The following is a 14,306-nucleotide window of genomic DNA, read 5'->3' on the forward strand; positions in this document are numbered from 1 at the left end:
GTTGTGGCCAGATCTGTGGCCTCTGTGGTTGACCTTTGCCGGCACTCTTGGCTCCCCTTGGAGACTCAAATGGAGGTTGAGGATATGCCGTTGGAGAAGGCATCCCTGTTCACACGGTCCACCAAGGGGCGTCTTGTCTCTGAAGAAGTCAGCCAAATGCCTGACGCTTTCCCTCCCCTGCCGTCCCATCAGTTTCCTTACAACGGCTTTAATCAGCAACAGCCTTCCTACCCGACTCCGTCCTGTGACTCCCAGGAGCATCCTCAACCCAGGGCCCTTCCCATGGGACTAACTCAGTTCCATGACCAGCCCAGGGTCAGTGGCCCAAGCAGCAGTCCTTTGGGCGGGGTCATTCTACCCAGACCCAGAAATTCGGTCTCGTTCATTCCAGTGCTCCGGACCGACTGGCGTTATTTAAAGATGCCTGGCTCCAGATTGCCCGTGACTCTTTGGTGCGTTCTATTATTTCTGAAGGTTGTAGGTTGGAGTTGAAGTTCAGCCTTCTTGTTCGAAAGGGCTTCTGCCCTTCCCTGAATTGACCGTGCTGCTTCGGGAACTGTTGGCGAAGGGAGCAGTGGAACCTGACTCTGGCGGTCCTGAGTCGAGGGGTTTCTTCTCTAGATTTGTCCTAGTAGATATGAAGGATGGGGGTGGCACCCTGTCCTTGATCTGTGTAATCCCAATAAATGTTTACATCTTTCTAAGTTCAGAAAGGCCTTGGCCTCTTTGCCGCAGGGAAGTGGGTGGGCTGCTGTGCGAAGCAGGATGTTGGCATGGAAAGACCCTCGTTGGTCAGAGCCAGGAGCGCTGCATTGACGTTCCCGTAGCTACTGGTTGGCTCCTTGATTGGCGCCGGATTTGAGTCCAGGAGCACCTCAGAGGCAGCCAGGTGTTCAGGGCAGGAGCTCTTGAGAGGGGGCGGTCTCACTGTCAGATACAGGAGCCCTTTGGCTCTCGACAGCATTCCCTCCCTCTGACCTCCAGGTCCAGTTGGGTTCTGAGGTGCCCTTCTCCTTTGGATTACAGACAATGCTATACATCCTTGCTGTGGCCAGCCCTCCCCCCACCCTCCAGAGGCCTCCAGGGGGAAGGGGGGAGCCTCTTATGTGGCTCCTTGAACCCAGACCGTGCTGTGAGGCTTCCTGTTCACCCACTTAGTGCTTCCGCAGTCTCCTCAGAGTCGCAGAGCCCTAGAGCTGGAGGGGTGTAGGCAGGGCCACTTGGGATTTAGCCGTCCTGAATATGGGGGATGCCCCCCCCCCCGCAAACCTGGCTAGTTCCCCTCCCTGATTGTGTTGTTGTCGGGTAAATCACCCAGACCTGGACACTGGTCGTTTTCGTGATGGTGATTCTTCTCTCTCCCCCCCCCCCCTCTCTTTCGCCATTCCTTTGCAGAGATGCCATTGAGGCCAACATGAGTTTCTTGGGCTTGATTATAATGCAGAATAAACTCAAGCGAGAAACGCCAGCTGTGCTGGAGGTCTTGCACAAGGCCAGCATCCGCACCGTCATGGTGACAGGTGAGCAGGCGAGTGGCTGCTTCTGGGGCGGTTTCAGCAACCAGCTCATGCGGAGGTTGGAGCAGGAGGGACGTTGGGGAGGGAGGGAGCCCAGACTGGCCTCCCACAAGGCGGTAGTGGCCAGAGACAGGCTCTGGGAAGCTGCTTTGGGCCTGACACAGACGTCATGAGAAGATCCCGTTAAGCTGCCTTGTGCTGAATGAGATCCTCAGTCTGCGGCAGGCGGGACTCAGCCTGGCTGCAGCTCCCCAGAGCTCTTTCCTGCCCCCTCCCGCCTGGTCCTTCACCTGCTGGAGGGGCTGCTGGGGATTGAAAGGGGACCTTCTGCTGCTGGGCCACCCCTCCCCCAGTGCTCCATCTTGCTTCCCACAGAGCCCCCACAAGGTCAAAGTCCCTTCCTCCCCCCCTTCCCAGGGTGCTCTGCTGGCTCCAAGCATGGCTGGTGGAGCACATTGGCTGGTGGCAGGCAATGGGACATGCCCGAGCATGGTTTGGCAGGCAGCAGGGTCCCTGCTTGGCCCTCAGCAGGGCTTGGGTGGCCCCTTATTGGCCAAGGGGATTCAGGAGGCCTTCTGCAAGCACTGCAGGTCTGCCCTCTCTCCTTTGCGGCTGAAAGGCGGGTTTGACTTAGAATCATTGAATCATAGAATCATAGTGTTGGAAGGGGCCATACAGAATAATAAAATCATAGAATCATAGAATCATAGAGTTGGAAGGGGCCATACAGAATAGAATCATAGAATCACAGAGTTGGAAGGGGCCATACAGGCCATCTAGTCCGGCCCCCTGCTCAACGCAGGATCAGCCCAAAGCATCCTAAAGACTTACTCCCTCTTGGCTTGTGCTCGGGTCCCTGTGGCTGAAGGGCATCCCCCAAATGCTGCGTTGCCCGGATAGCAGCCCAGGTGTGCTCCAGGTGGTGTTGGGTCTTCTGGCTGGGGCCTGCTGCATAGTGTAGAAGTTGGGAAGTCTACGTTCCTTCCTGAGGAGCAAGTTGAACCCAGGGTGTCAAATCCCAAGTTAAAAAGTAAGGTTAACATTGAGAAACCTTTGGTCTGTAAACACCAAAATGAAATGTTAGCTAATGCAAAGCCGCCAGCTTGGTGCCCCACATATTGCAGATGTTGAAGCCCTATTTGAGAGGGGGGCCGTGGCTCAGGAGGAGCCTCTGCTTGGCCAGAGGGGTCACGCTCTGGCGGTGATGGAGGCTCAGGGAAGAGGTGATGGCAGACCTGGAGAGGCCCTGCCAAACGGGCCTGAGGGGGCAGGGGCAGCAGCGGTGGAAGGAAGGCCAGCCCCAGCTCCCACCCCGCTTGCTCCCCAGGGGACAACCTGTTGACGGCCATCTCTGTGGCGAGGGACTGTGGAATGATCCAGCCCCCGGACAAGGTGATCGTGGCCGAAGCGCTGGGCCCAAGGGACGGGCAGCCCGCCAAGATCAACTGGCACTACGCGGACATGCTAAGCAAGAGCACCGATCCCTCACCAGCCATCCACCTGGAGGTAGACAGCCCTGGCTCCTGCTCTCGTGCTTCGGAGGTGCCCTCTGAGGGCTCCCGTGTAGGGAGGGGGGAATGGGCAGAGTCCCAGTGGGTCCTGAGTGAAGCGCAACGGGAGGGGGCCAGACCCAGCGGCTGTGGGGACTCAGAGGTGGTACAGCCAGAGGTGGTTAGGGCAGGGAGATCCAGCCTCAGAACCGGCTCCTCTCCGTTTAGGTGGGGAAGCCCCCCGAGCAGAGGTTGGGGTGCAGCAGCCTGGGGGAAGTGCCCCGGTCCTGTTCCCCAGGTTTGCAGTCCTGGGAGCTGTTCTCCCCCCCCCCCCCGGGATAAGTAGCTGTCTCTGTCCAGGCCAGGGGCTAGCCTGCATGGGCTGTGCTGGGTGGTGTCAGGTGGGGAGCCACTGCCTGCCCAAGCACCATGGGTTTGGACTTCCACCGGGCCGGCAAAGGAGAGCTTTGGCCCCCAGCAGCAGACGGCTAGCTGAGTCGGCAATTTCTCCACTCTCTTTGTGGCAGGAGATCCCCATCAAACTGGCCCCAGAAGCCCTCGAGGAGCTCCCCGTGGCCAGGTACCATTTTGCGATGAGCGGGAAGTCCTTCGCTGTCATCCAGGAGCACTTCCAGGATCTGACCCCAAAGGTCTGTATGTGGTGGGGCATCTGGGCAGTCTTTGGTGCGAAAGGTTTCCCACGACTTCTGTGCTCAGCGTGTCCAGCAGGAGGCGCTTGGTAGGCATGGCCAAAGTCCAGAAATGTCTGAACCGCAAGAGTGGGAAGAGGCGGTCTGCAGGCCATCTCGTCCACCCCCTGCCCGGTGCAGGATCAGCCTCGAGCATCCATGGAATCCGATATTTGCAGCCTTAAAGATGTTGTAGCTGGAGGACAGGCCTTCATTTTGAGAGCAGACCAAGGCTCCCACCACCTGCCTCCTGCAGGGTCTGGCCTTTCCTGGTGGAGAGCTTCAGAAGGCTTCAGAAGGCTGAGTGCTGCAGGAGGGGCCTTCTTTGCAACTGAATGGCGGTTTTTTTAGGTCACATCCTGCCTCCTTCCCCTCTGGGGACCCAAAGCAGCTGACGTTGCTTTCCACTCATCGGCTTTATCCTCACAACACCCCCGTGGGGCAAGCTAGGCTGCGAGCAAAGCTTTCGTGGCAGAGTGGGGATTTGAACCGGCATTTCCTGGGTCCTTGTCGGACACTTTAATCTCCCCATCCCACTGGCTCTCCTGTCTAAGCGTTCCAATCTTGCCTCCGCAGCTCGTCCTGCACGGCACGGTGTTTGCACGCATGGCGCCGGATCAGAAGACCCAGCTGGTGGAAGCACTCCAGAATGTCGAGTGAGTGCTGTGCCCTGGGGCCCTGGCTGCCCCCACCCCCTGCGCCCCCTGGGCCGAGCTCACAGGCGCGGCAAGTCACGAGGGTGGGCTGAGGAGACAGCAGTGGTCTGTGGGTCTGTGGCCTGGCTTCTGCTGACCGTGATTGGAGTCGGGCCCTGCAGCCCCCTGCCCTCCCAGACAACCTTGTGGGCCCCAGTCCTGGCTTGGCTGTTGCAGGAGGTGCCAGGAGCTCTTCAGTTCAAGGGACAAAGAAAATGCTGCCTTCCCTGTGAAGTAACCATGTGGTGGGCTCACAGTCACAGGAGGAAGCAGTGACCCCCCCCCCCGCCCCCCGTCCAGCGCAGGGGGATGGAGGAGAGGTCCCTCTCTGGTGGTCAGCTCCAGAGCCGAAGGGGGCCTCCACAGGCAGAGGCAGCAGACCCTCAGTGTCACAACGTCTGTGCCCCCTTGGTCAGCCTTTTGGGACCACTGCCACTGGGGTGCTGGACGAGAGGGACGCTGCCCGGCCTGGCCCAACCCCTGAGCCTTTCCTCCGCTGCTGGCTCCTGCAGAGGGTTCTTGTGGGAGGCCAGGTAGCTAAGGGTCGGACGGCTGCTTGGGCTGGTGCTCCATGCAGGGAATGCAGGGCAGCTCGTGGGGGGCGGGGCGGGGAACTCTTTGGCTGGCTGGGTGGGCCTTGGAGAGGAAGGGTCCTCCGCAGAGCGTGGCCTCAAGGCATCGGTGTGTGTTTGTGTGGAGGAAGCCGGAGGGATCTCTGGAGCCAGCCTGCAGGAGGGGCATGCACCTGTCCCCCACCTGTGACGGCTCTCTGGCCCTGTTGCTGCTGCTGCCCTCCAGCCTCCCAGGGGTTTCTGCACCCACCTCACAGATTGCTGCCTTGGACCCTGGCCTTTGGGGCATGGTTGTTTTGGGAGACGCCTGGGCCACTGCTGCTCAGGGTGGTGTAGTGTGTCCCCCCCCCCCCCAGCTTCAGAGTGTGTGAAAGGCCTTGGGCCGTTGTTGGTGCAGACCTTTCAGCACCAAGAGGCGGTGCTGTCCACCTCTCCAGCTGCTGCCCTTGAAGTTTGCAGAGGGCCTGCAGAGGCAGCCCCGCCCCATGCGATGAGGGGAGGGTGGGTCACACCTTTGGCACCCAGCGGTGGCTGCTCCTCTTGGCAAAACCTGCTTCCTGCCAAGGAGTCTTGGGGGCCAGCAGGCAGGTGGACATCTGAGCCCACTTCTGCCATTGCCTCTGGGGGCCGGGGGGCCCTAGGGGATCTGCGGCTCCAGCATTCTGCCCGCTCCCACACTCAGATCACCCAGGAGGAGGGGAGGGGGAGTGTGCAGCTAAACCCTTCTGTGGTCAGCTGCATCTTCAGCAAATCCAACTCAGGGACAGCCCCTCCCCCCCCCCCCCGGTCCACTTCCTTTCTTCTCTACCAAGCTGCCGGACATGCAGGAAGAGATGAGGCAGGAGCTGTCTTTGCTGGGCCTGGCTGGGGCAGGCAGGCCTTCTTTGGGGGGGGGGGCTCTTTTCTTCCACTATGAGCCAGCTTCCAGGAACACTGTGGCAGTTGCTGGCTGTGCATGCCGCTTGGGATCAGGACCTCCAGCTTGGCTGCCTCTGCCTGCATCCCTGGAGCGGGGGGGGGGGTGGCTTCCCCTTCCAGCCGTGGACCATCTCCTTAGATCCCCAGTTGGGTGCTGGGCAATTGTGCTGAGCAGGCTCCTTGCAAGGTGGGCTGGGGGGAGGCTCTGGAGTGGATTTCCTGCAGGGGCCTCACAGGGTATCTCCTTTGGCAGCTACTACGTGGGCATGTGCGGCGACGGGGCCAACGACTGTGGGGTAAGTCCCCTTCTGCCGGGGCCCCAGGGTTTGGGGGGCCGGGCGAGGGCTGAGGAAGCCGCTCTCATGGTGGCTGTCTCTGCTTCCCCCGGCCCTCCGGCAGGCACTGAAGAGGGCTCACGCGGGCATTTCCTTGTCTGAACTGGAGGCTTCCGTGGCCTCCCCCTTCACCTCCCGGACCCCCAGCATCTCCTGCGTGCCGGACCTCATCAGGTAAAGCTGCTCCCAATGCCTGCGGTTTCCGGGAGGACACGGCTTCATTGGGACGCTGCCCGTTTTCAAGCCCCGGAAACGCCTGGCGCAATGTGGAGGGCATAGCAGGGAGATGCCCCCCTCCAGCACAAAGACCAGTGAACAACCAGCCGGAGGGGGGGGGGTGGAGTCCAGTCTGCTCCTGGGGCAGTCCCCTCCTGAGCTGTGGGCCAAGCTCCAAGAGCCCCCTGGCCTGCCTGTGGCCAGGAGGAGGGGGCCCTTGCTCTGCCGTCTGCCTGCCTGCCCACCCAGCACCCTCTGCTTGGTTGCCAGCCATTGAGCCCAAGGTCTGGTGGCACAGCCAGGATCCGACTCCTGCCCAGAAAGCGGTTGGGGAGTGGGGCTGCCTTGTGAGCAAGGGAAGCAGAGGAGGGGGTCTGCCTCTGACACTAGAGATTGGGGGGGGGGTCTCCCAGAGCATGTACACAGCCAGGACAGCCGCCAGCCCGGCTGAGGGTCTTCGAGGCTAAATCCTGCAGGCCGTCCGTGCTCATGTGGTGCTTGGGGTGGGAGTGCCGCTTGTGTCCCTGGAGGAGGGCCTGTCCAGGGGCCCTGAATGGGAGGCCTGCCCAGGGGTTGGCCCAGGGGCCTTCTTGCTGCCTGCTGGCCAGCCCAACTGGGCTCCTGTCGCCTCCCCAGGGAAGGCCGTGCAGCTTTGGTCACCTCCTTCTGCGTGTTCAAGTTCATGGCTCTGTACAGCATCATCCAGTATGTCTCGGTCACCCTGCTGTACTCGGTGAGAATCTGTCGACCAGGCCCCTGGGCAGGGGGTTGTGTGTGTGTGTGTGTGTGCCTCCGCAGCTCCCCGTAGAGCTCTCCCTTCGAGCCCCTGTGGGAGGTTCTTCAGGGCCTGGTCTGCTCCCCCCCCCCCCCCCGCGTAGCAGTGCAGGCTGCGACGGAGGCCCCGAGGCTGTGTGTGTGTGTGTGGGGGGGGGGGGGGGTTCAGGCACACGGACCAGTGTGGCTTCCTGGATCCGGCCCCAGGGCCCCTTTTCCTGTGCTGCAATGCCCCCCCCCTCTTTGCAGACGCTGAGCAACCTGGGAGATCTCCAGTTCCTGTTCATTGACCTGGCCCTCATCCTGCTGCTGGTCTTCACCAGTGAGTACTGTCCTGGGCCTGCCTGCCTACCGGCCTGGGCCTTGTCTCCAGGTTGTCCCCAGTGCTGCTCCTCTGCCTCTCCAGCTCCAGCGAGGGGCAAAGTGGGACTGTGCCTGGCGGATCCCAGGCGGGCAGTGGGGCTCAGGATCCAGGGCTACAGAGGCTCCCAAGACGTTGGTGGGGGGGGAGGGGGCTGGTCCCCTCTTGGAAGATGGGAGGAGGACCGTGCCCTTTGCATGTTTCCATTTCGAGGGGGGGGGTGATCAGACGCACAGCCTTGGGCAGGGGATCGGAGCACTGGGCTGGGACCTCCCACTCCTCCCCAGGCTGGGCCGGTCCCTGCCATGGGTTGTTTGGGAGCAGCGCTTGGGCCTCTGTGTGACCCCTGGCTTGCCTGCCCCCCCCCTCCCCTCTTTCCGCAGTGAGCCTGAACCCGGCATGGCATGAGCTGGTGGCACAAAGGCCCCCCGCTGGCCTCATCTCTGGGCCGCTTCTGTTCTCCGTCCTCACCCAGATCCTTATCTCCCTCGGCTTCCAGACCCTCGGCTTCCTCTGGGTCCGACAGCAGTCGTGGTACGAGCCGTGGACCCCTCAGTCCAAGTAAGTTTTTGTGGTACGTCCTGCGGACTGTGTGTGTGTGTTTGTGGGGGGGTCGTTTCTCTGGAGTGGGCCCTGTGGCCTGGCCTTGGCTCCTCTCCCCACACGTCCCTGGGGCTGGGGCTTCCTCAGGGCCCTGCCTGCTCTCTTCGGGGTTCCCTCTCTCCCTGCAGACACGTGCGCTCGTGTGTGTGTGTCAGGCGGGGGGGGGGGGATGTGGGCTCTAGGAGAGCTTCCTGCTGATGGGAGAGTTGGCTCTGAGGCAATGGGACCTGGGTTTGAATCGCCTCTGACAGTGGAGCTTGCTGGGTGCCTGGGCGAGGTGCCCACACCTTCTCCAGCTTTTCCCGTGGGTCTCCCAGAAGGGTCTCCCTCACAGGATGGCAACGCAGGCGCGGAAGGGCTAGGAAAGGAGAAGCTGAGGGTGCCCCAGGCTCTCTGGGGCGCGGCTTGCAAAGAGGCTGGGCTCCAGGCCTCCCCCCCATCAGCTGCCCGGGCAAGACCTAGGAGGCCAGACTGGGCGTGGGGGGGGGGGGGCTGCCCCTGAGGTCTCCTGCCTCACACTCGGCCACGGCTTGCCTTGCAGCGCTTGTGGCTCGCCCAGAGCCCCTGAAGTTGCCAACACCTCTGGCCGTGGGAACGAGACTCTTCTCGATGAGCACAACATCCGGAACTACGAGAACACCACCCTCTTCTTCCTCTCCTGCTTCCAGTACCTCGCCGTTGCCGTTGCCTTCTCCAAAGGGAAGCCCTTCCGGCAGCCCAGCCACAAAAATTGTACGCAGCTTGCTTGGCGGGGGAGATTGTGGTGTGGGCAGGCCTGCTGGTGCTCAGGGGGCTGAAGGGGGCTGAAGGACTTGCAGGGTTTGTGTGTGTGTGTGTGTATGGGGGGGGGGGAGCCTGTTCAGAGATGCTTCTGCCCCTGGGGAAGCCGGGCTGGCTCTCTGGCTGCTCTTTGCCAGCTCGTGGGACAAGGGAAGGCTTGGCCACGGCTCCTGTGGGGGAAACAAGGGTCTGGGGAACAGAGCGGTCAGTCCCAGGAAAGCCAGTGCAGAAATGGCTCTGTGGAGGGCCAGGCAGAGAAGGGCCTAAGCTGTGGGCAGTGGGGGGTCGGGGGGGGTGACAGAGGGAGATACAGCCAGTAAGGCTGAACCGGGGGATAATTGGCCCTCGGTGGGTTGGTTGTACCTGGGCCGCCCTCTTGCCCAAAGGCGTTGGGCCGATCGTGGCCCCGCACGCCGGCAGATCTTTCTTGGGGCCCCAGAAGGAAACTGCTGAGAGGAAGCCCATCAGCAGGGGCAGAGTCAAGCTGCCGCATTCTCCTCAGATCCCTTTGTCCTCGCGGTGCTGGTTCTCTACGCCTTCACCCTCTTCATCATGCTGCACCCGGTCGGGGCCATCGACTGGGCCCTCGAGGTACAATGGCGTGGACCCCCTGCCCCCTGCTTTGGGAGGAAGGGGCACGGAATGACTCAGGAAGTTCCCGGGTGGGCTGCCATGCCCACCATGGATCTCACAGGCTCCCGGGGGGGGGGGGTGTCCCCTTCCTCAGAAATGGAGACATTTCCCATCTTGATGTCCAAGCCCAACGAGCCGGGGGTGATGTCCACCCAGGCTCGTGTTGGTGGGTGTGGGGCGTATGTGCCGACATCCTACCCAGCTCTGCCGTTGGCAGACCCAGGGGCCTTCTGGGCCTGTGGGGCATTTGGGGAGGCGGTACCAGTGGCTGGAGCCAGCCCTACTGCCGCTCTGCTCATCTGTGTTCGTGGGGGGGGTGTTCTTTTGCAGCTGGTGTGCGTGCCCTTCCGGTGGCGGGTGACGATGCTGATCATGGTGCTCCTCAATGGGGCGGTCACCATCTTGGTGGAGGTGAGTCATCATGGGGGGGGGAGGGAGCTGCCTCACCTAGCTTCACCTTGTCATTGTGCGGAGAGAGTCCTTATTTCGGTGTTGCCCGCTGCTTCGGAGGCCTGGGGACAGAGGCCCTTCCCCGTTCCGAGTCAGTTCTGCAGCAGGAGTTCTGCAGCAAGGAAGTCAGTTTAGCCATGTCAGCTAAGCAGATTTCTGCTCTTTAGCACAACTATTCTTCAGCTTTTATTATATGTGGAATTTTGTTCTGTTTTTCTGAGTTTTGGGCAGTGGGGGGAGAGAGCCTATAGCCTGCCACTCCCCTAGCCTAGAAGGGTGGAGGTCTTAAGAGCAAATGCCACAGGTTTGCTGAAGGTGACTTCTGGGCACTGTGGAATCTTCTGCCCTTCTGCTTAGGCACCTGCACAGCGCTGGCCTTGTTTGTGCTCTGCCCGGAAGCTGCGTCTGGGGAGTGGGGGGGCTCTCCACCCCAGGTTCCAGAGGGTTCCAGCATGGCAGGAGGGGGGAGGCTGTTGGTGACAATGCTTTCATGAATGCCGCGGAGAGTAGAAGAATGTGCAACAAGATTCCTAAGCAGGCCGAACACCGATGCTTTTGCTGTGCTCACCAGAGAGTCTTGAGGTTTACTGCAGGTTGTTCCCCGCTTTTTCTCTTGGCTTGATTTAACCAAGTGAAAATGCTTGCGCTACACCTCCCCTCATGTGCACACAGGCGCTGCCTGTGTGCTGTCTCCTATGGCTCGCCCAGGCCTCCCTGCGGTGTCCTCCTGGGGTGTTCTTGCTTGTGAAGTGCTGGTTAACCAGAAATGATCACGGTCTTCTTGATTCTCCTGCTCCCTGCGGCTCCCCACAGAACGCCCTCCTTGACATGGTCCTCTGGAAAGTTCTCTTCCGTCGGGACAAGCAAGGGGACCTCCGCCTACCCTCCTCCCACCCACCACAGGTTGGAACGCCGGGCAAGCATGTGATGCATGATGTCACGGGAGGCCTCGCAGGTCCTGGGTGGGGTGGGGTGGGTGGTGACACTGGCCCCCTCCTTTCTAGACCCTGGTCAACTCAGCATGGTGCTGCCCCCCCCCCCCCCAGAAAAGATCCCACCCAAGTTGGACTGGATGCGCTGTGGGGAAGGGAGGGGGTGCTTTGCCCAGGAGAGTGTAACGCATGTGCAACAGCCCTGTGAGGTAGGTAAGATGGAAGGGAGAGAGCAGCTCACTTCTTAGTCTTGCAGCTGCTGATCAGCAGCTTGGGCAGGCTTCTGTTGGGGATGGTTTTGGGTTTTCTGCATTTAATGATGGGGGGGGGGGCACAGGATGGCTTCTAAGACCCTTTTGGCCTTTGGAAAGCTACGTACACATTGAACCTTCCCCAAAGCGAGGCCCTCAGGAGCCTTCTGCAGCTGAGTTTTCCTCTCATGATGCCACCCCCCTGGATCCAGCGGCCACAGGCTGGCCACGCTTGCAGCAAAAAGAAGGTGGCTGGCTGAGACCACCAAAAGGCAGGCCCCCTGGATAGAGGAGGCCAGACGCCGTGGCCAGGGCCGCATGAGTGCTCAGACCCCGTGATGCTCCAGCCGCTGCTTTGTGAAGGGATGGCGTTCCAAGTCCCCCTTGTCCCAGGCCACCTTTTGCCACCTTTCGTGTGCCCTGTGGATTTCAAGGGCCCTGCCACCATATAATTTTTGATATAACTTTAAATACCTCAAAAATGTATTTTATTTTTCCGTTTTAGGTAAAATTTAATGTTTTGGGTTTGTCCTAAACACTTATTTTTTTCTGTTGTGAGAAAAAAATTAAAACATTTTCTTTGAACCTAAACGTTCATTTTTCTCTTCCAAATTTTAAAAAGAATGAAAATGTTTTCACGGGCCCCTCAAGGTACTGTGGGCCTTAGGCCCGGTGGCTAGTGGGTCAGTGGGCACTGCCTCCTCCTCCCCGTCTTGGACTCGCCCCAACCTGTTCCTTCCTTCCCAGGCTACTGGAGCAGCATGGGGTCAGCCCCAAAGCCTCCCCCCTCCCCCCCCCCAGAATCCCAGACAGAGGAAATGGCTTAGAGCGGCCCAACGGCATCCTGAGTTCTGCCGTTCCCTTGGGGCCACTGCATCTCCATCCACACTCTCTCTGCCCTCTCCGCAGGACGCGCTGGATCGCCGACCGAGGTGCCACCTTCCTGCTCTGCTGGGCATTCGAAAGGAGCCCCCCCAGGCCAAGTACATGCACCTGGCCCAGGAGCTGCGGGTGGACCCCGACTGGCCGCCCAAGCCCAGCACCACCACCGAAGCCAAAGCCCCGGCCCACCAGAATGGCTCCTGCCACATCGTCACCCTCACGTAGCACTGGGCAGCCCCCCCACCCCCACCCCCACCCCCACCCCATTCAGGGACCCGGCAGCCTGTGGAGGGGGCCGGCATGGGACTCTCGCCTCCCTTCCTGGCTAGCTTCCTCTGCCCCGTCAGCCTGCTCTGTGTTCCAGCTGCCTGTGTGAGGCCTGCACCTCTGCAAGGAGGGCAGAGCTTGCTTGGGCGGGAAACAGGCCGCTGCCATGTGGATAGGCCATCTGGGCAGGGCACAAATGCTGACCCCCCCCCCTCTCTCGGCCACTAAGAGGGTCCTCTGCTCCTCTTTCGCTTTGCCACCAGCCTGCTTTGAGCCAGTGCTTTTTTGCGTGGACAGCTACGGCAGTGGAGCCAAGTGGGTCCTGTGGAGCCGTGGAGCATCTCCCCTTCGGGCTGGGCCTGGCACTTTGGCTTCTGCCTTGTGCCCAGCAGGAGGGGGGCCCTCTGGTTTTGCCTTCACCCCGGCTGGCCGGGCTGTCCTCCTCCCCAGGCAGAGAGGGACACCCCCTGCCCATTGGCTGGAGGGGGGGCAGCCCTCTGCTGACCCACTGCCTGCACTCTGGTGGGGGAATACCCAGGACCCCCAGCGCCCCTTTAGACCTGTCCCCAATGGCTGTGCAGAGCCAGAGGGGGGTGGCTGCTTCCATGGCTGTTTGGTCTCTTCTCCTTTAACGGGAGGGGGAGGGGAGGGGAGGGGGAGAGGCAAGGCCATTCTGGGTCTGGCACTGCCAGCCTTGGCAGGCCCGCCCATGACCCACGCCTGGCGCACGTGAGGCCCTACAGCTGACCTGGCCAGCAACGGCCAAAGGGGGGTCACAGCTTGCTCTCATGGGGCCGAGCGGCAGAGCCTCCTTTTTCAGGGGGCTGGACTTGTCTGAGGACAGCTGGCAGTGCTGGGGGGGAGCCAAGATGCCTTGGGGGCAGTTGGCTTTAACACTTGGGCAACTTGATTTTGAAGGGGTTGGGTAGACCGCGTTGTCCCTATGCACCTGTGACCTGGGAACTGTGACTCCTGCCACTTTGTCGAGTGGCGTGAGAAGGGGAGGGGCTTGGGTCCCACCAGCCCTTCCGTGGCTCCTCCCCCTCCTTTCCTGTTGGCCTCTCCTTGCTTTTTTCTAGCCGCTTGAAGACACGAGTGGCATGGAGGATCCTGGGGCTTCCAACATCTTGGAAATATTACGTTGGGGGAAGGGAGTACCTCCACCCCGCCCTGCTTTCTGGCAACTTTCCTGCTTTCTGCAGCTTCTGTCCTTGAAATTCCTGGACTAATTTGTTCACCGGGGGAAGGGGTGGCATCTTAACCGCCCACACACCATGCTGGGAAGCTCCACTTGGGCATCTGGGTCTATAATTTAATTTTTAAAGACTGGGGTTCTTTTTTGTAAACATTCCTTGAAACTCATGAATTCAGGGAAGGCGAGTGGTGGGGCCAAAACGCCCTGGCCAGGTGGCTGGCTGCAGAAAAGCCCCGCTTTGCCCTGGCTGCAGAGCCCATCCTTAAACGATTGGCTTGCGATGCGGGCCCAGTGCCTCTGGGGCCCTCAGGAGCATCGGAGGACCGTAAGCGGGGACGGACTGTTGCGGGCCTGCCTAGAACCAGAGCCCCCGTTCTTCAAGGACATGTTAACTTTTTTTAAAAAGCATTCTTAAAATAAACAACCAGGTCTTTTCATTCAGAACGTCCCCTTCTCTCTGCTTTCTCTCCCGGACTATCCGTGCTGAAGCTGGGGCTCTCAAGACCTCTCCCCCTGACCGGCCTGTGCCTGTGGCTGGGGTGGGGGGGGGATATGCTCAGCCCCCCTCCCAAATCATGCAGATGGGCACCATGGGCTCTGGAGCCGTGTGTTTCCGGTAAGCCAGGGGGGACCCCTGTGGACACAGTGGGGAAGGGGTCTGCTGCTCAGAAAGTGGCAAAGGTACTTAAGCTGGAATTGTTGTTAGCCGCATAAGAAGAGCCCTGCTGGATCCGACCAGTCATCCG

At 60.7% G+C, this 14,306-nt stretch overlaps 1 protein-coding gene across 7 annotated transcripts in view; it reads left to right on the plus strand.

Annotated features, from left to right (window-relative positions):
- ATP13A3 (ATPase 13A3) overlaps positions 1–14,004 on the plus strand; it is a 44,032-nt gene extending 30,028 nt beyond the window's left edge. For 4 of the 7 annotated variants that reach the window (XM_077347954.1, XM_077347956.1, XM_077347958.1 and 1 more), the window contains 14 exons: positions 1,396–1,520; positions 2,845–3,023; positions 3,535–3,657; positions 4,273–4,352; positions 6,135–6,177; positions 6,281–6,390; positions 7,069–7,165; positions 7,456–7,528; positions 7,951–8,128; positions 8,712–8,902; positions 9,453–9,541; positions 9,914–9,994; positions 10,706–10,936; positions 12,126–14,004. In XM_077347954.1, coding sequence (XP_077204069.1) covers positions 1,396–1,520; positions 2,845–3,023; positions 3,535–3,657; positions 4,273–4,352; positions 6,135–6,177; positions 6,281–6,390; positions 7,069–7,165; positions 7,456–7,528; positions 7,951–8,128; positions 8,712–8,902; positions 9,453–9,541; positions 9,914–9,994; positions 10,706–10,936; positions 12,126–12,323 — 1,798 coding nt within the window. In that variant the 3' untranslated portion in view covers positions 12,324–14,004. Of the gene's footprint in view, positions 1–1,395; positions 1,521–2,844; positions 3,024–3,534; positions 3,658–4,272; positions 4,353–6,134; positions 6,178–6,280; positions 6,391–7,068; positions 7,166–7,455; positions 7,529–7,950; positions 8,129–8,711; positions 8,903–9,452; positions 9,542–9,913; positions 9,995–10,705; positions 10,937–12,125 lie in introns of those variants that run through there. The other 3 variants (XM_077347952.1, XM_077347953.1, XR_013233354.1) reach the window with 3 other exon arrangements.
- The last annotated feature ends 302 nt before the right edge of the window (positions 14,005–14,306 follow it).

Source organism: Paroedura picta, chromosome 8 (genome assembly GCF_049243985.1).
Source record: "Paroedura picta isolate Pp20150507F chromosome 8, Ppicta_v3.0, whole genome shotgun sequence".
NCBI classification, from domain to species: Eukaryota; Metazoa; Chordata; class Lepidosauria; order Squamata; family Gekkonidae; genus Paroedura; species Paroedura picta.